Raw genomic sequence first — 23953 nt, 5'->3', positions numbered from 1 at the left:
GATATTACGGACAGTAGATGGGGAAATCCCTAAATTCCGTGCAACAGCTCATTGAGAAATGTTGTTCTTAAACTGTTCGATAATTTGTTTACGCATGTGTTCACAAAGTGGTGACCCTCACCCCATCCTTGTTTGTGGATGACTGAGCATTTCACGGGAGCTTCTTTTATACCCAATCATGGCACCCACCTGTTCCCAATTAGCCTGCACACCTGTAAGCTGTTCCAAATAAGTGTTTGATGAGCATTCCTCAACTTTATCAGTATTTATTGCCACTTTTCCCAACTTCTTTGTCACATGTTGCCGGCATCAAATTCTAAAGTTAATGATTATTTGGGGAAAAAAATGTTCATCAGTTTGAACATCAAATATGTTGTCTTTGTAGCATATTCAACTGAATATGGGTTGAAAATGATTTGCAAATCATTATATTCCGTTTATATTTACATCTAACACAATTTCCCAACTCATATGGAAACAGGCTTTGTACCTCAGGGTCTTGTTAGCGAGTGAGGGAAGAGTGGATCGCGAGGTCGACAGGCGGATCGGTGCGGCGTCTTCAGTAATGCGGACGCTGCATCGATCCGTTGAAGTGAAAAAAGAGCTGAGCCATGAAATGATTTACATGGACCCCGATTTAAACAAGTTAAAAAACTTATTCGGGTGTTACCATTTAGTGGTCAATTGTACGGAATATGTACTGTACTGTGCAATCTACTAATAAAAGTTTCAATCAATCAATCATTCAAAGCCGGAAGGCAAAGCTCTCAATTTCCCGGTTGATCTATGTTCCCATCCTCACCTATGGTCATGAGATTTGGGTCATGACCGAAAGGACAAGATCACGGGTACAAGGGGCCAAAATGAGATTCCTCCGCCAGGTGGCAGGGCTCTCCCTTTAGAGATAGGGTGAGAAACTCTGTTATCCGGGAGGAGGTCAAACTAAAGCCGCTGCTCCTTCACATCGAGAGGAGCCAGATGAGGTGGTTCGGGCATCTGGTCAGGATGCTACCCGAACGCTTTCCTTGGGAGGTGTTTAGGGCACGTCCGACCGGTAGGAGGCCACGGGGAAGACCCAGGACACGTTGGGAAGACTATGTCTCCCACTTGGCCTGGGAAAACCTCGGGATCCCCCGGGAGGAGCTGGACGAAGTGGGTGGGGAGACGGAAGTCTGGGCTTCCCTGCTTAGGCTGCTGCCCCTGCGACTCAATAATGGATGTGGTCAACCCTATTAATTCTGCAGCATAGTTTGTGGATTTCTGCTCACCCTCAATTTTGTTTAATTGCTCCCTTAAAGAATTGAACATCAATTGGTTTTGTCTTTGACATAGGCGCCAATCTACATTTCTGTCAGTGGGTGCTCGATGTGTGTGTATTAGTGTTGTCCTGATACCAATATTTTGGTACCGGTACCAAAAGTATTTCAGTACTTTTCTAAATAAAGGGGACATTTCGCTGCTTTGTTTATATTGTGGGGTCCTGGAAGAGTTGGTGCTGCAGGGAATTCTGGGCATTAGTTCTGTAGTGTTTATGTTGTGTTGCGGTGAAAATATTCTTCCAAAATGTGTTTTGTCGTTGTTGTTTAGTGTGGTTTCATGTATGACACACGTTTATGACAGTGTTAGCATTGTTCATACTGCCACCCTTAGTTTGACATGTATGGCTGTTGCGTAAGTATGCCCTTCTTTTGCTCGTGTATAGTCAAGATAATTTTGTCACTAGTTCATTATCGAGCACATTAACATTTGGTCAGGCTTTGGTAATTGTATACTGGGATTTGTGCCTTTTTTAGTCTGTAAAACGGACTAATCTCTTCACGAAATTAGCAACAACAAAATTGATTTTTCAAAAATGTATTTAAAAATTGAAAGTTGCCGTTAATCTCACGTGGGTGCTCGGGCCTGAAGTACCCACAGGATCGACGCCTATGGTCTTTGACATATTTTATCAGCACAGTGCTCCTTGAATAGTATGGCTCTTCCCTAGGGTGAGGGGTCACTGCTGCATGACAGCCTGCTACTGCTAGACAACATCTAGTTAGACACATACAAATGAATAGAAAAATATCAGGTTCTCAATAATATTTCAGTTCATTAGATGAGTAAGAGTAATGCTTGTACTGTAAAGTGGTATTACAAGAAATACTGACAATCGCTGGCTTAAGCAGAATTGGAAAAATATGTATTTTCTTAGAGAGGAACTGCACTTTTTTTTTTCGAATTTTGCCTATTGTTCAAAATCAATATGAGAGACAAGAACACACGTCTTTATTTATTTTATTTTTTATGATTTTTAAAGATGAAAGAAAACACTTGAAACATGCGGCTAACGCGAGTCACCATTGTAGCCTTCAAAGACCTCCAAAAAAACTTTAAAACCCTCCAGCAACGTATGTACACAGTGCAAGTCTATATACAGTATGATGTAGTAAAAGACATGTTCATAACAATACGCAATATGTACAATATTTACTGTATTTTGACAATTTTAGGCATTTCCAGGACTGATTTATTCCGCGCATTTATTTCTGTTTCCATAGCAGCGCACGTCTGACTTGCAACATGTGTTTTCCTAGTTCTGGAATCAAATGTGAGTGTTTTCTAATGATGTCAGACTTGATAACAGACAACAAAGACGACTATTTTTGGACCAATGAGGATTCACAACGTTATACCTTTTGAAGCTTAATATACCGCTGCTTACATAAGCGAGCACAAACGCAGAGTGAGACTTTAGAGCAGACGGAAGCCGGGAAAGGAGGATGAAAGCGATTTTGACGCTATAAATATGGAAATTGGAGCCAAGCTATTTCGAAATAAATGGATTGCTTACCCCAAATCAACAGATAATGTCCCCGGCCAGCTGGACTGAACGAACAACTGTCCATCGAGTGAGTCATTCTAATATCGATCATGATATATGCAGCACGCCATGTGTATTAATACAACTACAGCACATACGCTGTCTAGCCAGCTCAACTGTGTACCAACAAAACATGAAATACAGGCTAATACGTTACAGATACTGTAACATATATACTTTTTAATTTTTTTATTTTTTTCCCCAAGATGGCACTGCTGTAGTGGCTGCTGTTGGCAGGAGATTAGTGCTCTTGTGTCATCCTTTTGTGTTTCCCTCTTGTTTTCATCCATCCATCCATCCATCCATTTTCTACCGCTTATTCCCTTTCGGGGTAGCGGGGGACGCTGGCGCCTATCTCAGCTACAATCGGGCGGAAGGCGGGTACACCCTGGACAAGTCGCCACCTCATCGCAGGGCCAACACAGATAGACAGACAACATTCACACTCACATTCACACACTAGGGCCAATTTAGTGTTGCCAATCAACCTATCCCAAGGTGCATGTCTTTGGAAGTGGGAGGAAGCCGGAGTACCCGGAGGGAACCCACGCATTCACGGGGAGAACATGCAAACTCCACACAGAAAGATCCCGAGCCTGGATTTGAACCCAGGACTGCAGGACCTTCGTATTGTGAGGCAGACGCACTAACCCCTCTGCCACCGTGAAGCCCCTCTTGTTTTCATGTGTTATTATATTTTTTTGCCTTTTGGTCCGGGACCCTCTGGGACTGTGTGACAATGGGTGGCACTTTCGTGACCTCTGCGGTTCTTTTTGTGGACTTTTGGATCTGCCTCCCAGGAGCCTTTTGGCCATGGAGACCAGCTACTGGGTCTCTGCCACACCGGAGTCTGTTGGAGGGACTGGAGGAAATGCAGATGAGGGGACAGGGCTGCGGAGCTGGCACTGAGCGCCGGGACGGAGAGGCTTCGCGGTGTCTTGGCTGGGTGAGCAGGTGTCGGACACCTCAGTCTCCTTGGACGTATCCTCGCTCATCCATGCGGACTGGACACTGGCCAAGAGTTGGTTGGCGGCTGAGAGTGGAGTCGGCTCTTTTAGTTGCTTTGTTGGGTCTGCTCCTGTCTCTGGGCATGCTTCCTCCACCCCAGCAGACGATGGCGTGGAACACCGCAGAGGCCACCACAGTGTATATGTTTCTTTTAATTTTTATTCATAGCTGTATGTAGAAGTGGCTGGTTGTATCCGCTGCTTTAATGTCTTTAATGTCCTTTGTCTTTTTTGATGTTTGATGTTTCCCTCTTACACACATGTGAGAGGGATGTGTACTATGGCTATGAGTTGTTGTTGTTTTTTTCCCAGGGCCTCAGTCTGGACCCCCTCTCCAGGGGCCCATGCTTAGACCAATTTTTTTATTGTATTTTATTTTATTTTAATCTTCTATTTTTTTCTCCCATTACCCCCACTTGTTTACCTGTATCTCACCTTTTTTGTAAGGGGCGCTGGAAGCCGGCAGACCCGTCAGCAATCCTGTTCTGTCTCCCAGTAATGTTTGTCTGATCTTAAATCAATCAATGTTTACTTATATAGCCCTAAATCACTATGGGATTGTGTTGAAAATTTTAATTTTCCTGAAGGAATAAATAAAAGTACAATCTAATCTAATCTAATATGATTGTTCATGCTTTTCAGTCAGTACAAATTAGTGTTGTATCGCAGTTTTGTGTATTACAAACCCAAATGCGTTTCGTGTTGTTGTAAATGGTAGCTTATCGCTTGCCGTAGTTAGCTTTTACGACTAATACCAGAGCACGTCAATTTGTTACTACGATAAGAAAAAAAGTTCCTCAGTGTTCGCTTTTTCAATAACTATGTTGCTACAGCCTGGTTATTATACAGGCTGCAAAACCTAAATTATGTACGGTTGACTATTTTTGAAGACAATTTTAAAGTTACTTAGAGCAGTGGTTCTCAAATGGGGGTACGTTTACCCCTGGGGGTACTTGAAGGTATACCAAGGGGTACGTGAGATTTTTTTTAAATATTCTAAAAATAGCAAGAATTGAAAAATAATTTTATAAATATATTTATTGCAAAATAACAACAATTCAGAAATCCTTTATAACATATTTATTGAACAATACGTCAACAAAATATAGTTCATTAACTGAGAAAAGGAATGCAACAATGCAATATTCAGTGTTGACAGCTAGATATTTTTGTGGACATGTTCCATAAATATTGATGTTAAAGATTTCTTTTTTTGTGAAGAAATGTTTAGAATTAAGTTCATGGATCCAGATGGATCTCTTTTACAATCCCCAAAGAGGGCACTTTAGGTTGATGATTACTTCTATGTGTAGAAATCTTTATTTACAATTGAATCACTTGTTTATTTTTCAACAAGTTTTTTTTCCAAATAGTTCAAGAAAGACCACTACAAATGAGCAATATTTTGCATTGTTGTGCAATTTAATAAATCAGAAACTGATGACATAGTGCTGTATTTTACTTCTTTATCTCTTTTTTTTCAACCAAACATGTTTTGCTCTGATAAGGGGGTACTTGAATCAAAAAAATGTCCACAGGGGGTACATCACTGAAAAAAGGTGGAGAACCACTGACTTAGAGGTTTAAATGATCACTCCCATAAGCTGCATTGCTAGCAACCAAGATCGAGACGATTTTTATGTTTGAAAGCAAAAAAGAAACTGAACGATATACAAAATTCTCCCAAAAATAGCAGTTACCCTTTATTTTTTGTCAATCTGCTGAACTCTCCGGGTGCCTCATAGCGTATGTCTGCCTTGAAAAAAGGGAGTTTGAGGCGAGTGCTAATTTTACCGCTTTTAACATGTTATTTCACTTAACTGTTATGCCATGACATTGAATACATACATTTTTTTAGTTATGGATCGTTTATTCTATGCAACATTGCCAAGTTATAGTCACACTCACCCTGATCATACATTATAATCCATTATCAATAATGCTCACTATTTTGTTTTTTACTTAGGATAAAAAGTGAAAATAACAAAATGCCAGTGGACCATAAGAATTTGAAACCTGTGCCAGCACTGCACCTTCCTAACAAAGAATCCGAGAACCAAGATCCAGCATGCTTAAAAAGGAGCAGACTTCCTGTGCTTGTCAAGTCCCTCCGACCTTCAGCATCTGACTTCACTCAGTGGGAGGAAGAAGCTTTGACTGTGAGCGTCTTCTTTATATCATTTGTTGACCCTACCTCTAACACTATCATTTACCTACAGGGTAAAGCTAAGAAGAAAAAGCCATACTCTCGGCCAATGCCTTTCGACAGGTCGCAGAAAAAGAAAGCAGTCGTTGAAGCTTTACAGCCAAGGAGTTTTCTACAATCAAGAAGAGGCCCACATGAAAACAATGTTCTTGTGAAAACCCAAGATATAACTGCCAAGCCCTCTGAATGTCCAGCTGGGTTAAAAAGCACCGTAGACTCAAACAAGGGGAAGCTGGACTGCCATGGAATGGCAAGGCTTGCAGCAGGACAGTGTGGGCATTCTGACACTTTTAGGACTAACAATGTTGCACATCAAAGCAGTTTTTTAGACAGTGTGGAAGTCTGCTTAGACCATATGACTCATCTCAGTCTCAAAGAGCCAACCAAATTATGCTATTCAAGCCAGAACGTGCAGGATAACCTTTCCAACGACCCATCTGGTAAGTTCACATGTACAGTAGGTCAGACATGCAGTAGTGTAACAATTTTTTAGTACATCTAATGCATATTTGATTATCGTGTTTGTTCTTTGCATCAATTAATAAGTAAGACTTGTTGAGCCTTGTTAGTATGTTGTTTACAACAGAACAACAGCGGAGTCTCCAAAGTTGGACAAAATCCATTACATTACGTTGGGTGACATCCAAGTTATCCTAAAGGGTTTGTATCGTGCAAAAACAACTTTTCTTACCTATTTGTACATGTTAATAATTATTTTTGATTTGTATAATATTTTCTTGTGTAAGATCCCCATCAGTCCTGAAAATTAGAAATCAAACCATGGTGACGTGGTGGTTGATATTTATATAAAGAAAAATCTTGCATTCTTCCAAACTTGCTCTCAAACGAGCCGTTTGGAATTTGAGACTTTAGTGACGTATTGAGCCATTTGGAATTTGAGACTTAAGCGACCTATTGTGCTTTAGTTCCTTCAGCGGAAACATCCATATATGGTAACGGTTTAACCAAAGACCTTTGTATGAGTCCCCAGTTTTTATTTTGTAATAGTCTTAAGTTGTAGTCAATAAAATCTCTCTTTTTCTCTATCCTCTTTTTGTGGGGCAGACTGGCCTGTACATGCACATGCACCCTCCACTGTTGCCTTTTCTAATTAAAAGTAGCGTTTAGTTCAAACTTATATATGTCAGACTCGATATGGAAGCGCTAAAAACTACAACATGACTGACAGAGTGGAGACACAGTCAAAGGGGTTTTGGCCTAAAGGAGGGCTTCGGCACGTAAATAAGAAATGGCGGGTTCTGAAGAGTCAGAAAGTGCCTTGAAGACGGGCTGTAAAACAAAATCTATGCAATTTTTTGACCGAAGAAGCACTATTAAATATTGTGTAAACCACATGGGAAGTGTTTTAAATGTAGGAAAAAAAACATATGACCCCTTTAACATTCAATGTGAAATGAATTATTTCAGGTTGTGGCCATCATAAAACCTTTATTAACTGTACAGGCAATGTTTTAAATAACTTTCTAAGCTCAAATGTGAAGAAATTTAAAAAAAAACCTTTGATCTGACCGAAAAGTAGTGTTGAGGTAACAAGAACGTGTTAACAGAGCAATTCAGGCAGTTTTATCATCATTGCTGGAATAAATTTAAATTGTGTCTGTCACACTTTGTGTAAAGTATTGCTTTTGATACTCTGCGATCTCACAAGATTTTCTTTTCAATCGGAAAGTTTGTTAAAACATTGGTTGAACTCCATTTTGTTTAATGACTTTTGACTTTGGAAGCACATCTGTAAAACATTTGCTGACTGGAGAACAGCTTTATTGGTGTATCAAATAAGCATTGACATAATTTCCTGCTACAGTTGTTGTGGGTAATTTTTTTGCAATGTCTTTCAGACAAAGCTGAGGAATTCCAGCCTGACCACAATGCTTTGCTAAGCATCCTGTGTAATGAGGGCGTGCACATGCAGGTACAGTATGTGCAACTCTGAAGTCCAAACCTTTTGCTATTGTTGTGAGATTGTGCACTACAGTTGACTTATTTTTAATAGTCGGGATCATCTACGTTTTCTCGTACCTTTACTTATTGTGACCAGGGTTTGTAACAGTCCTCTTCATTTCTGCAGCACCAGCAAGTTTCTATTGCAAAGAAATATCATAAAGCTCCACCCACCACAGGTCAGTAGAGTGTTAACACTACTTAGCATGTCACGCATTACATTAGATCAGTGGTTCTCAAATGGGGGTACGCGTACCCCTGGGGGTACTTGAAGGTATGCCAAGGTTTTTTTTTAAATATTCTAAAAATAGCAACAATTCAACATTCCTTTTTAAATATATTTATTGAATAATACTTCAACAAATATGAATGTAAGTTTATAAACTGTGAAAAGAAATGCAAAAACGCAATATTCAGTGTTGACAGCTAGATTTTTTGTGGACATGTTCCATAAATATTGATGTTAAAGATTTATTTTTTAGTGAAGAATTGTTTAGAATTAAGTTGATGAATCCAGATGGATCTCTATTACAATCCCCAAAGAGGGCACTTTAAGTTGATGAATACTTCTATGTGTAGAAATCTTTATTTATAATTGAATGACTTCTTTATTTCTCAACAAGTTTTTAGTTATTTGTATATATTTTTTTCCAAATAGTTCAAGAAAGACCACTACAAATGAGCAATATTTTGCACCGGTATACAATTTAATAGATCAGAAACTGATGACATAGTGCTATATTTTACTTTATCTCTTTTTTTCAACCAAAAATGCTTTGCTCTGATTAGCGGATACTTGAATTGAAAAAAAATGTTCACAGGGGGTACATCACTGAAAAAAGGTTGAGAACCACTGCATTAGATCATATAATAAAAATTGTGTAAAAATGTGTATACAGTATATATATGTATACTGCCCCCCGCGACCCCAAAAGGGAATAAGCGGTAGGAAATGGATGGATGGATGTATATATTTGTGTATATGTGTGTGCATGCGTGCAAACAGTGCAGCGCTCACTTTAAAAAAAAATGTTTTATGTTACAGCTTTATTACAAAATGGACTAAATTAATTTTCGTCCTTACAATTCTACACACAATAGACCATAATGCCAATGTTAAACAAATCTTTTTGCAAAATTTTGGCAAATTAATTAAACATAAAAATAAAAATCACATAAGTACATGAGTATTGACAGGCTTTGCTCAATACTTTTTTGATGCAAGTTTGGCAGCAATTACAGCCTCAAATCTTTTTGAATATGATCTCACAAGCTTTGCAAACCTTAGATGAGACTAAACCAATTAGAGCACGCTGTTCAGTATAGTGGCCACTGATTGGCTCAGCCTCAGACAGCATTACTAATATTGGATTGAAATATTGTCAAGGTGACAAAAGACGGATAGATAGTACTTTATTGATTCCTTCAGGGGAGATCCATCAGGAAAATTAAAATTCCAGCAGCAATGTACAGAGTTAAGATCAATTTAAAAAGTAAATAATGGGGGTATACCTGTAAATAGAAACAAAATTGAAAAATATTACAATAAGAATAAAAATAAAAAGCAACAATGGGAATAAAAATATAACCGTAAAATAAGAATATAATAAGAAGAGAAAAACTAGATAGTGACCATGTTGTGAAAAAGTTTTGCACTGTTATTGTTTTGCATCCCCTGTCATCCTATTATGCCCCCTACCCCAGAGAGGAATTGTACAGTCTAATGGCGTGTGTGGGGTCCGCAAAAGTACTGCCGGAGGGTCGTGATATTTTTGGTTGATTAATGCTAATCATATGTAATTACACATTGATCTGTGTTGGCCCTGTGATGAGGTGGCGATTTGTCCAGGGTGTGCGCCGCCCTCCGCCTGAATGCAGCTGAGATAGGCTCCAGCACCCCCCTCGACCCCAAAAGGGACAAGCGGTAGAAAATGGATGGATGGATGGATGGATGGATGGACTCAATTTTAATATATTTTTGATATCTCCATGCAATGCATCCACAAATTTAAATGTCAATGTAAATCGTTTTTACTATGTATTTATGTATTTTCTAACAGCATTTCATGATTAATATCTATAAAATAAAATTTTTAAATTCATGGCACTTTAATAGCACAAATGTGTTTTGTGCTGTTCTTGTTTGTTTTGCCAAGAGTCAGCATGCAGTATTTACTGCTATAAGCTAACCAGCAAAACAGCAACACGCACACGCGGTGTTAAGGGCATCAATTAATCACAGCGTAACGACCTGGCAGTTACAGCTTGTGTGGTGTTGGCCTTGTCCGACTGCTTTTGTGGCTGTGAACGCATTACTCGCTCAGCCGATTGTGTGCGAATTTGGGCACAAATGTAAAAGAGAGAGCGGCTGCTGTCAATACGACATACAGTATAGTTGGTTTTGGTGTGTTTACGGCAGAAAGTGACCAGTTCTGCTAGATAATAGTTTTGTTGCTGATGTTGTTTTGGCGAGGTTATGGCCAACTCTAATAAGTTTAGCTTTATAAAATGACAGATCTAGGTAGTGTGTGACCACTTGTTATTTACCTGTCACTGTGTTGCAGTGAAAATGGTACAGAATAAATGATGTGCTATATATTATTTAGGTTTGATTTTGAATTTGGATTGTGTGTGTTACATAGATTTTCCGTGCGCAGAGGACACAGGAATAGTGCGCAATTGCGCAGATGTGTGCCTTTTTAGAGGGAACATTTGCTGTGACTAGTTTAATTAAAAACAATCACAATTTTATACAGGTTATGTAAGTAGATGGTACTCGGTCCATCTCTCCCTCACTTTGGGGGTCCTTGGTCCTGTTGTAGTGAAAATCAACCTGCTAATCTATTATTCTTACAATAAATGGAATTCCTTAAAATCACCCAATACATACTATTCAATTAACCACAGAGCATATACTACAGTAAATACAAAAAAATAACCACAGGGGTTACACTGTCAATAACAGCTTTGGCTGTAGTCATATTCCTGATAGATTTTCTAAACTCAACAAGATCGGAGTAGCACCATATTAAAGTATTAGGTAAAGTAGTGTTTAGTGTTGCACAGACATTTTGCAAAGAGCGAGAATCACCTGCGGATAGAAGAATAAATAGTAAATGGTTATACCTGTATAGCGTTTTTCTACCTCCAAGGCACTCAAAGTGCTTTGACACTATTTCCACATTCACCCATTTACTCACACATTCACACACTGATGGCGGGAGCTGCCATGCAAGGCGCTAACCACGACCCATAGGGAGCAAGGGTGAAATGTCTTCCTCGAAGACGCATCGGATGTGACTAGGTTGGTAGAAGCTGGGAATCGAACCAGGAACCCTCTGGTTGCTGGCACAGCCACTCTCCCAACTCCACCACGCCGTCCCCAGAGGACAGCAAAAGGCACACAGCACACAATCATCTGCAGCCGTTTAGTGATAATCAGGCGCACCGTTGTGTTCGCTCCACCCACACCAAGAGTCAGACTAATAGTTCACAAAAACATACAATAACAAAGTTCTACACCCCCACATGTTGGTTTGACAGGACACATGTTTTCCATATCCAGTTACCGTATTTTTCGGACTATAAGTCACAGTTTTTTCATAGTTTGGCCAGGGGTGCGACTTATACTCAGGAGAGACTTATGTGTGAAATTATTAACACATTACCGTAAAGTATCAAATAATATTATTTAGCTCATTCACATAAGAGACTAGACGTATAAGATTTCATGGGATTTAGCGATTCGGAGTGACAGATTGTTTGGTAAACGTATAGCATGTTCTATATGTTATAGTTATTTGAATGACTCTTACCATAATATGTTCCGTTAACATATCAGGCACCTTCTCAGTTGGTTATTTATGAGTCATATAACATACACTATTCAGCCTGTTTTTCACTATTCTTTATTTATTTTAAATTGCCTTTCAAATGTCTATTCTTGGTGTTGAGTTTTATCAAATAAATTTCCCCAAAAAATGCGACTTATACTCCATTGCGACTTATGTATGTTTTTTCCCTTCTTTAGTATGCATTTTCGGCAGGTGCGACTTGTACTCCGGAGCGACTTATACTCGATAAGCGATACTTATATATACATTCCAAAAATAAGATAAAATTGTGTTCAGTCAAATTTTAGGTACAGACTTAGTGAAAACGTCAGCTACCATATCTGCAGTTGGACAGTAGGTCTTAAGACTTATTTTTTCATCACAAAGTGCAAATCAGACAAAATTATATCTAATGTCAATGTTCTTTTATCTTTGACGACACACAAGATTTGTCTCAAGCGCAATTGCACCTTGATTTTCCTCAAACTGTTACTGTTGCATATCATTCAGTAGATGTAGCAGATACATGCTTTCCTGTGTAGTTGTTGATAACGCCATGTATTCAGGTTCACACTTATAGTCTGTATAAAAATCAAGGTTTTTTCTCTCTCTACTCGGATAACATGTACACTGGTCACTTTCACTTTTTAAATTTGTGTCATCCGTGTCACACGTCTCCATTTTTATGTCTTGTTGGATTACTTTTGTCATGATTGTTTTTGGACACTGAGTCTCTTCTTGCTTCCTATGTTCAAGGTGATTATACACTTTTATCCATCTGAGTGTCACACTATGGTGCCTTTTGTGGGGAAAAAAAACAACTTTTATCAGCCTGTTTCGGAGTATTCTCCCTGTGTCAGGATAGAAAACAATCTATGCAGGACTGTTCTTGTCATAACTAACAAAGATTCCTTTTTGACAAAGTGTATCCCACTTTTTTTGTCGTATTTATTTATTTTTTGTACTGTACTTATTAAGTTAAAGTTAAAGTACCCATAATTGTCACACACACACACACACACACACACACTAGGTGTGGCGAAATTATTCCCTGCATTTGACCCATCGCCCTTGATCACCCCCTGGGAGTGGAGGGCAGCAGTGGGCAGCAGCAGTGGCCACGCCCAGGAGTCATTTTTGGTGATTCAACCCCCAATTCCAACTCTTGATGCTGAGTGCCAAGCAGGGAGGTAATAGGTCCCACTTTTATAGTCTTTGGTATGACTCGGCCAGTGTTTGAACTCACAACCTACCGATCTCAGGGCGAACACTATAACCACTAGGCCACTGATAATCACAACATTTTAAACCAATCATTTTATTTTTAAAGAGGTCATGTATTTTCCAGTTAAATAATATGGTGTCTGCCCCATATGTTACATTTTGGCAATTTGCAGGCAGTCAGCATGCAGCTTGCCATTTTGAACAAGGTTCTCCAGGTTCTTTCAGCTGTTCCATTCTGATGGGGCGTATTAGGAGCTGAGTTTTCATGTATAATTGCATTGTTCAGAGCAGAGCGATTTGAATAAAGCAGGCGTAAACTCGGCTCCATTTTACGATCCAATACATTTGATTCTCTTAAGTTGCAACATCAGAAATGAAATTCTCTGTGGCTTTAACAGTATCATTCTTAGCTTCTAGGAAATAAGTGTATATAACTGCTGTCGTCTGTGAATGCTAAGGCATATCTAAAACCATTTTTACCTGCTGGCTCTATAGGTCCGGACAAGATCAACATGAACTAAATCAAGTATTTATTTTGCTTTCTAAACTTTCCTTTTAGACAAACTTCACGTGTCTAAGTTTCTCTGTTTTGCCCTTCATTTTCATCCCATTGGTGACACTTTCCAACTTCAAAATGTCATAATAATTGCGGTGGCCTAAATTTCATGCCGCGTCTGTATGTCGCAGCACACATTACACTCATTAACTTCATTCATGACAGTGGTTAAATAAAACAGTCAATCAATTATATGAATATCAAATTTTGTTCCAATTTTGTGAATGAGTGGATTTTGTCCTCCTTTGGTAATGGTTGTTGCTCCTTGCGCAATCGCAGCTTTGACAGAAAATAAGTCCTGGGAAAATAATGGGATGTAAAGCGCCTCCTTCAGGATCACATCCACACTTCGGCCTTTGTCTCTCAAGCACTCAAGCTCAACTGGCAGTGCCCTCTTTCAGCGCGATCCCGCTAGCCATAATGCCATCTCCCTGCTCCAATAAAGTGGGGTCGAAGGTCACAAAATGGCCATTGTCTGTGATGAAATCTTTTGATGCTCTCGAGTTCACCATAAAAGCCGTCAGCTCCACCTCTTTAAGCGGGGCACCGTTCACCTTGAGTGAGAACTTGCGGTCCTCATCCACTGCTTGCTTCACTCTGTCCCGCTTTCTCCGTCACTTTTACAAAAAATGACATCATTGCTTCTGCTTGCTGCAGTCACCCGCGGCTGACGCGCACCCTGACGCTTTTTGTCCTTTTTTGCCACAGCTGTACCAGTTGATATTCTCCTTCCAATCGTCTCTTCCTTTGACTTTCATCACGCTGAGCTCTTATAGCTCGTCCACTTGATTTTGAACTCCGCAAATGTTAACTTGTCACCACCCTGTCTCATAAACAGAGAATGGTTTGAATGTATCGGGCAGGCCTTTTTAATATCATTGTGGTCTCTCCTGGATTGTGCAGTGCGTGATATCGTTCTCCGCATAGGTGATACAATCTGTGACACCCTTGTTCACTCCTTTTTGAAAATATGTAAATTCTGTGTAAAAAGTAATTACACGTGGTTACCCCTTACCAGCATAATGATTTTTCAAGATCTGCAGCGCCTTCCTGTCATCACCCGCGATGTCTGTCATGACGAGGGACAAACTTTTATTGTACAGTAGTTAAATCAGAGCTGCGTACACCTTATCATTTTTATTGGCGTCTTCTCCCGCAACATCGTCGTCATCTTCGCCAGGCAGTTCTCCCAGTATGGTGCTTTTTGAGTCCAGCAGATGCAAAAACGTGGTTTCCCACAGCTCATACTTCTTTTCATCTCCGCCAAAACACTTAAGGATTCCATCCACCCATAATGGGTCTAACTTTAAAAGGTAGCTTGAGCTTCACATTCACACAACCTTGTCTAACTATTTGTCCTGAGACACACTGTTAATGTTTCAGAAGAGTCAAGATAGTCCAAAATGTCAGTGTTTATGATAAAGATAACATTTGTGAGATGATCACATGCTAAAAGAGCCACGAGTATTATGTATGAGTGAGATCGATTTGAGTTAAATGACAAATGAGTACATCCTTGTACACCAGTGAATATGTGTTCCTTTTTGGTTTGTAACTGCATCAGTGAAGTCGGTGGCCTTCTCCGCTGACCCCGGTGCCCTGAGAAGCATCCTACAGAACAAAGGGGTGAAGGCTCAAGGGCCCTTGCGTGGCACACCTCAGAACTCATCCAGCAGACACACCTCTATCTACACAGTATGTACATTTTTTTTAGTCTAATGCACAGTATTTTGAGCTAAAGTAATTTTCCATGCAGGCTCAAAGAGTTCCAGTTAGAAAACATCTTACAGAGACACCAAAAGGAGCAATAAGAGGTAGCTTGAAACCTGATGCACACTCTTCTGCTTTCAATATTGTGACATTGTTATTTTTTTGTCTGTGCTGCAACACACAGAGAATATCGGGACACCACAGAGACTTCCCAACACCAGACATCAGCCTGTATCTGCCATGGTGTGTACAACTCTCTGTGCTCTTGTTCTATTTAACATGAAATTGTTGTTTAGTCACTTACTTTCCTCTTATGTCATGCCATTTCAGAAATTTAACACACCTATGACTCCCTGGCTGAGAGACTGTAACACCAAAACCCCCCACCGGGAGGTCAGAACAGAAAATTGTGTCAACGTCCATTTCAAATGTTTTTCTAAATGTACAAATATTCATCCATCCATCCATCATCTTCCGCTTATCCGAGGTCGGGTCGCGGGGGCAACAGCCTAAGCAGGGAAACCCAGACTTCCCTCTCCCCAGCCACTTCGTCTAGCTCTTCCCGGGGGATCCCGAGGCGTTCCCAGGCCAGCCGGGAGACATAGTCTTCCCAACGTGTCCTGGGTCTTCCCCGTGGCCTCCTACCGGTTGGACGTGCCCTAAACACCTCCCTAGGGAGGCGTTCGGGTGGCATCCTGACCAGATGCCCGAACCACCTCATCTGGCTCCTCTCGATGTGAAGGAGCAGCGGCTTTACTTTGAGTTCCTCCCGGATGGCAGAGCTTCTCACCCTATCTCTAAGGGAGAGCCCCGCCACACGGCGGAGGAAACTCATTTCGGCCGCTTGTACCCGTGATCTTATCCTTTCGGTCATGACCCAAAGCTCATGACCATAGGTGAGGATGGGAACGTAGATCGACCGGTAAATTGAGAGCTTTACCTTCCGGCTCAGCTCCTTCTTCACCACAACGGACCGGTACAACGTCCGCATTACTGAAGACGCCGCACCGATCCGCCTGTCGATCTCACGATCCACTCTTCCCTCACTCGTGAACAAGACTCCTAGGTACTTGAACTCCTCCACTTGGGGCAGGGTCTCCTCCCCAACCCGGAGATGGCACTCCACCCTTTTCCGGGCGAGAACCATGGACTCGGACTTGGAGGTGCTGATTCTCATTCCGGTCGCTTCACACTCGGCTGCGAAACGATCCAGCGAGAGCTGAAGATCCCGGTCAGATGAAGCCATCAGGACCACATCATCTGCAAAAAGCAGAGACCTAATCCTGCGGTTACCAAACCGGAACCCCTCAACGCCTTGACTGCGCCTAGAAATTCTGTCCATAAAAGTTATGAACAGAATCGGTGACAAAGGACAGCCTTGGCGGAGTCCAACCCTCACTGGAAATGTGTTCGACTTACTGCCGGCAATGCGGACCAAGCTCTGGCACCGATCGTACAGGGAACGGACCGCCACAATAAGACAGTCCGATACCCCATACTCTCTGAGCACTCCCCACAGGACTTCCCGAGGGACACGGTCGAATGCCTTCTCCAAGTCCACAAAGCACATGTAGACTGGTTGGGCAAACTCCCATGCACCCTCAAGAACCCTGCCGAGAGTATAGAGCTGGTCCACAGTTCCACGACCAGGACGAAAACCACACTGTTCCTCCTGAATCCGAGGTTCGACTATCCGACGTAGCCTCCTCTCCAGTACACCTGAATAAACCTTACCGGGAAGGCTGAGGAGTGTGATCCCACGATAGTTGGAACACACCCTCCGGTCCCCCTTCTTAAAGAGAGGAACCACCACCCCGGTCTGCCAATCCAGAGGTACCGCCCCCGATGTCCACGCGATGCTGCAAAGTCTTGTCAACCAAGACAGCCCCACAGCATCCAGAGCCTTAAGGAACTCCGGGCGGATCTCGTCCACCCCTGGGGCCTTGCCACCGAGGAGCTTTTTAACTACCTCAGCGACCTCAGCCCCAGAAATAGGAGAGACCACCACAGATTCCCCAGGCACTGCTTCCTCATAGGAAGACGTGTTGGTGGGATTGAGGAGGTCTTCGAAGTATTCCTTCCACCTATACACAACATCCGCAGTCGAGGTCAGCAGAACACCATCCGCACCATACACGGTGTTGATAGTGCACTGCTTCCCCTTCCTGAGGCGGCGGACGGTGGTCCAGAATCGCTTCGAAGCCGTCCGGAAGTCGTTTTCCATGGCTTCCCCGAACTCTTCCCATGTCCGAGTTTTTGCCTCCGCGACCGCTGAAGCTGCACACCGCTTGGCCTGTCGGTACCTGTCCACTGCCTCCGGAGTCCTATGAGCCAAAAGGACCCGATAGGACTCCTTCTTCAGCTTGACGGCATCCCTCACCGCTGGTGTCCACCAAGGGGTTTTAGGATTGCCGCCCCGACAGGCACCAACTACCTTGCGGCCACAGCTCCGATCTGCCGCCTCGACAATAGAGGTGCGGAACATGGTCCACTCGGACTCAATGTCCAGCACCTCCCTCGTGACATGTTCAAAGTTCTTCCGGAGGTGGGAATTGAAACTTTGTCTGACAGGAGACTCTGCCAGACGTTCCCAGCAGACCCTCACAATGCGTTTGGGCCTCCCAGGTCTGTCCGGCATCCTCCCCCACCATCGCAGCCAACTCACCACCAGGTGGTGATCGGTAGAAAGCTCCGCCCCTCTCTTCACCCGAGTGTCCATAACATGAGGCCGCAAATCCGATGACACAACTACAAAGTCGATCATGGAACTGCGGCCTAGGGTGTCCTGGTGCCAAGTGCACATATGGACACCCTTATGTTTGAACATGGTGTTTGTTATGGACAAACTGTGACGAGCACAAAAGTCCAATAACAAAACACCACTCGGGTTCAGATCCGGGCGGCCATTCTTCCCAATCACGCCTCTCCAGGTTTCACTGTCGTTGCCAACGTGAGCGTTGAAGTCTCCCAGTAGGACAAGGGAATCACCCGGTGGAGCACTTTCCAGTACTCCCTCGAGCGTTCCCAAAAAGGGTGGGTACTCTGAACTGCTGCTTGGTGCATAAGCACAAACAACAGTCAGGACCCGTCCCCCCACCCGAAGGCGGAGGGAGGCTACCCTTTCGTCCACCGGGTTGAACTCCAACGTACAGGCTTTGAGCCGGGGGGAAACAAGAATTGCCACCCCAGCCCGTCGCCTCTCACTGCCGGCAACGCCAGAGTGGAAGAGGGTCCAATCCCTCTCGAGAGAAGTGGTTCCAGAGCCCTTGCTGTGCGTCGAAGTGAGTCCGACTATATCCAGCCGGAATTTCTCGACTTCGCGCACTAGCTCAGGCTCTTTCCCCCCCAGTGACGTGACGTTCCACGTCCCAAGAGCTAGCTTCTGTAGCCGAGGATCGGACCGCCAAGTGCCCTGCCTTCGGCTGTCGCCCAGCTTACAATGCACCCGACCTCTATGGCCCCTGCTATGGGTGGTGAGCCCATTGGAGGGGGGACCCACGTTGCCTCTTCGGGCTGTGCCCGGCCGGGCCCCATGGGAACAGGCCCGGCCACCAGGCGCTCGCCATCGTGCCCCAACTCCGGGCCTGGTTCCAGAGGGGGGCCCCGGTGACCCGCGTCCGGGCGAGGGAAATCTGGGTCCATGATGTTTTCTTCTTCATATAGGTCTTCGAGCTGCTCTTTGTACAAATATTGTATTTCATAAATATCAAATAGACTACAAACTGTTAACAGTTTGTAAGTAAAAAACTTGATTAGCAGTGTGAGGAAAATAAAAATACATACAAGCCATCTCTCTTATGGCGACCACTTGGCCATTACGGCAAAATATCCTCCGTAGTGGTATAAACCTTGGCTGTAACGCCCACCTGTTTTATGCTGTCATTTGTTTTGCATCTCGGCATAATTTTTTTACTCGTTGTAGCGGCCCTTAATATACTCGGGCCTCGTTTATTGCTGTTAATTGGTTCTGGACATGATCGGGATAAATTAATTCCCACAAAGTAGGAATTATTAATTATGAGTCAAATATTTTCATAGCGAGAGCATGAAAAAGTGTTTATTTTCTAAATAATTTTTTCAACATTATGAGAGCCCCCGTATATCACCTTTTTAGTCACATTAACACTCATTTAATCCAATGTAATAATGCTGCCTTAGGGTGAGATAATTATAACATATTGAGCAGCACACCCTAATTGGTTCAGCCTGGTCTAATTGCTAATACTAATGTTGTATTGATATTATTCAGCCACTTTTATGCATATAAATACTTAATTTAGGACCAAAAAATTGTAGACCATGCTTTAAAAAATTATCATGTGTGTTAAAACAGTAATATTTGAAGCGCGATGTAGGAGCGGAAGACTGTATAAACATTTGTGGCAATGATGCAATTTATTAATATATTGAGTCCTACCCATAAATTCCACTGAGTGCAGTTGCGTTGCGGCTGTGCTGTAAGTTTGCTGCGTGCTCAGTGCTCCTCCAACACTCACCGGCTACTTCAGTGGGCGGCGTGGCTTTTCGACACCAACAGACAAGTTCAACACGCACATCCGCATGATACAGTTGGTTTATGGGATTTATTCAACAAAAAACAAGCAGAAATAAATGATGGGTGAAATTGTTTGGATTTTTGGGCTTTTAACATAGTTAAGTAACCTATTATCAAACACCACCTGCCGTCAGTGTGTGAATGTGTGTGTGAATGGGCGAATGTGGAAATACTGTCAATGCGCTTTGGGCTCCTTAAAAACGGGTTATAAAGCACTATACAAGTACAAATCAACCCATTTACCAGGCATTTTATCCTGTCAATCAGAGTTATTTGTTTCGTACTTCCTGTCCCACTTTACCCAATCCGTGCAAAAGGCTGTGTAATGCGGTAAGTTGTTTTTGTTTAACTGTTTACTAGGAATGTATCGGTTTTGTAGAGAACTCTGTATTTCAGTTTCATTGTCTTCACAATGATGCGTGACGGTATCAAACAAAAACACTTGGTGTGTAGTTTTTTTCTGGCACTTTAGTGTTGGCTGGGTCTGAAAATAAACTACATTTGCCAGAATCGTCTGCAGAGCGCAGGACTGGCAAGATGGGAGCGTGGAACGCCGTAAGCAGGAAGTGAAGCATGTTTGTAGAAGATGGAAAAAAAATTTGTTCGGACATTTATTCAAAATCTGTATAGAACCTTTTGAGTTATGTCTCTAGAAAAAGTCAAACAAACTCTGGCGAAAACATAACCTCTTTGGCGGAGGTAAGAAAGTCTGCGTTCTGCAAAGCAAAGTTCACCACTTTCATCTCGAATGTTTCCAAAGCAACACAGTCAGCCAGTCACATCGCAGCGCAAGGATGAAAATCGTCCAAAACACTAGATCGCGGGAAATACAAGTAAACATCACCCTGGATAATATACCACAATAATATCGTACAGTTTCCTTAATATCATGATATCATACCGTGAGATGTGAACAGTATTGTTACATCCCTACTATTTTTCCGTTTTTATTTTAAACTTGCTATGATATGATTAGTTTTGTGGTTTATTCCATATTGTTTGATCATTTAATACTTTATAGCAATTAACAATGAAAACTAAAGGAACATTTCTATACGAAGTGGGCGGTGTCGTACGTACTACACTAAGTCTACAAACATTATTATCCTGCGCCGATCAGCACAGTCCTCATATGTTCTCAATTGTTCTATGATTCAGCAAGCAGCAGCTTTCTATTCTCAATGTCTCCTCGCTCATCTTTACGAATCCAACGTTTTCCGTCATGTTTAACTTCGACCCAAACTAACTCAAGTATCATATATTCAGAATAAGTAGGCTTCATGCGGTGATTTAGGGAAATAATTGGATCAAAAAGCAAGATGAGGAAAAAAGATATTCAACTGACTGTCATAAACCAGAATGTTTCAGGGTAAGATATTGGTCAGTAATCTTGATAATCACAGGAAGTCTACACTTAAAAAAATATTCATAGAATGTCTTTTATGGATTAAGCCAATGTTATTGGTATGTTGAGCTGTACAAATATACTAAACAATAATTGAGTCAATCAAAATTGCACACCACAGACGGGAAAATGACCAGAATTTAGAGGATACTCTTGTTAAAATATTACAAGAATACCATTTTAGCTTTATTACAACAGCACCAATACTGTGTGCGTCATTTATTTCAACAAATACTTTTTCTGCATTGTGGAGCTTGTTCAAAGATAACTTTAATTACTGACTCTATTTGTTTTTTTCATGCAGGTACAAAGAGTTCCAGTTAGAAAGAATCTGACAGAGACAGCCAAGGGTGCAACGACAGGTAGATTGAAGACTGATTCACTCTCCTTCTTTCAATGTTGTGACACTGTTGTTGTTGTTTTTTGTCTGTGCTGCACACAAGGGAGACCACGAAGAATTCACAGTACCAAACGTCAGCCTATGTCTGCCATGGTGTGTACAACTCCGTGTTCAAATTCTACTTCATTTAACTTGTTGTATTGTCACTTACTTTCCTATTACGTCATGCTATTTCAGAAATTCAACACACCCATCACTCCCAGGCTGATGGAGTCTAACAGCAAAACCCCCCACCGGGAGGTCAGAGCAGGAAATCATATTATGTTTTTTCAAAATCTTTTATAGACTAAAAAAAAGCTGTTGTCAATCAGTGTGTACTTGTTGTAGTGTGGTGTTAGGGAAACAAAATACCTCAATTTCAACTTCAACTCGAGTTAACTTCTATGTCATGTATTTAAAATAGGTAGGCCTCATGCTCTGATCGATTTAGGGAAATCACCTTTTAAAATCAAAATTACAGGAAAATTTGACCACTAAGAATAAGATTGGACAGTAAACGACAAATTTAGAGAAAAGTTGAAATATTACATGAATAAAATTATAATTTTACTTTAGCAAAGTCATGAGAAGGAGAAAAAAATGCGATATGGCGGGGGTTTCAATTTAAATAGGCGATATAGAAAATGGATGAATGGATGGATGGATGGAAGGACATTCAATTGTCCAACAATCTAAATATATTGTAAATAAACACAAACGGTTAATGTCGATTATCATTTCCGGAATGTGCTGACATTTAGCAAAACATTATTTCGCTAAGCAAGCAAGTACAGTGCATGCGGAAAGTATTCACAGCGCTTCACTTTTTCCACATATTGTTATGTTACAGCCCTATTTCAAAATTGAATATATTCATTTTTGTCCTCAAGGTTCTACAGCCAATATCCAATATTTACAATGTGAAAAGGTGTTTTAAAAATGTATTTCAAAATAAAACACAAAAACAAAAATCACATGTATCTAAGTATTTACAGTCTTTGCTCAATACTTTCTTGATGTACCTTTGGAAGAAATTACAGTCTTTTTGAATACAATGCCACAAGCTTTGCACACCTATCTCTTGGCAATTTTTGCCCATTGTTCTTTGCAGCATGTCTCAATCTCCATTTGATTGGATGGGAAGCGTTTTTTTTTTTTATCCAAGGTGTTTCTGTACATTGCTGCATTCATCTTTCCTTCAATCTTGACTGGTCTCCCAGTTCCTGCCGCTGAAAAGCATCCTCACAGCGTGGTGCTGCCACCACTATGCGTCACTGTTAGGATGGTATTGGCCTGGTGATGAGCGGTGCCTGGTTTCCTCCAAACATGACGCCTGAGGCTGAGAGTTTAATCTTTGTCTCATCAGACCAGATACTTTGGTCTCTTATGGTCTGAGAGTCTTGAAAGCATTTTGGCTTTTTATTTTTTATTAAAAAATGGCTTTCTTCTAGCCATTATACCATACAGTCCTGATTGATGGATTGCTGCAGAGATGGTTGTCCTTCTGGAAGGTTCTCTTTTATCCACAGAGGAATGTGGTAGCTCTGACAGAATGACCGTCAATTTCCTGTTGACCTCCCTGACTAGACTAAGATGAATGCAGAAATGTACAGAGGCATCCTTGATGAAAATCAACACTTGCCTTCCAACCTGATGGAGCTTGAGAGGTTCTGCAAAAAATATTGGGTGAAACTGCTCAAAGATAGTTGTGCCAAGTTTGTGGCATCATATTCAAAAAGACTTGAGACTGTAATTGCTGCGAAAGGTGCATCAACAAAGTATTGAGCAAATACTGTGAATACTTGTGTACATGAGATTATTTTAAATTTTGATGAATTTGCAAAATTATATATACAAAAAAATATCCCAATGTCATTATGATGAACAATCCGATTGCCTTTATTGACCGTGATCCTGTGAATTTGTGTGTGTCGTTGTGTGCAAGACCTCCCGTTCCACCTTCGCAAAAGTCAAGCTTGTCACAATGCAATTAATGTTCATTCAGCATTGTGCATCTTCCCCTTACACAGCTGAAAGTGTAGCCCAGAAGAATGAAATAAAGAAATAAGTTTCAACAGATTGAGAACGAGCAGCAGCTATAGTCTGCAAAGATTCCCTTTCTCTGTTATAACTATTAAAAAAATTCTGCAGACGCTGTTTGTTCAAATCATTTTTGAGTATGTTGATTAAAAAAACATTGAAATAACCTGAAATAATCATTTATTTAAACTGCACTTTAATGTACTTTTAATA

General features: G+C 41.5%; 1 protein-coding gene across 1 annotated transcript in view; it reads left to right on the top strand.

The window, feature by feature from the left end:
• Window positions 1–23953, top strand: part of troap (trophinin associated protein) — a 30575-nt gene that overhangs the window by 2082 nt on the left and 4540 nt on the right. Inside the window, exons 3-13 of the mRNA XM_061903498.1 lie at window positions 5837–6029; window positions 6090–6516; window positions 7936–8009; window positions 8166–8217; window positions 15216–15346; window positions 15408–15465; window positions 15546–15604; window positions 15692–15754; window positions 21626–21683; window positions 21765–21814; window positions 21899–21961. Coding sequence (XP_061759482.1) covers window positions 5837–6029; window positions 6090–6516; window positions 7936–8009; window positions 8166–8217; window positions 15216–15346; window positions 15408–15465; window positions 15546–15604; window positions 15692–15754; window positions 21626–21683; window positions 21765–21814; window positions 21899–21961 — 1228 coding nt within the window. The remainder of the gene's footprint in view (window positions 1–5836; window positions 6030–6089; window positions 6517–7935; window positions 8010–8165; window positions 8218–15215; window positions 15347–15407; window positions 15466–15545; window positions 15605–15691; window positions 15755–21625; window positions 21684–21764; window positions 21815–21898; window positions 21962–23953) is intronic.

This window comes from Nerophis ophidion, linkage group LG06 (assembly GCF_033978795.1).
Source record: "Nerophis ophidion isolate RoL-2023_Sa linkage group LG06, RoL_Noph_v1.0, whole genome shotgun sequence".
NCBI lineage: Eukaryota > Metazoa > Chordata > Actinopteri > Syngnathiformes > Syngnathidae > Nerophis > Nerophis ophidion.
This window is presented reverse-complemented; position numbering and strand designations above follow the sequence as displayed.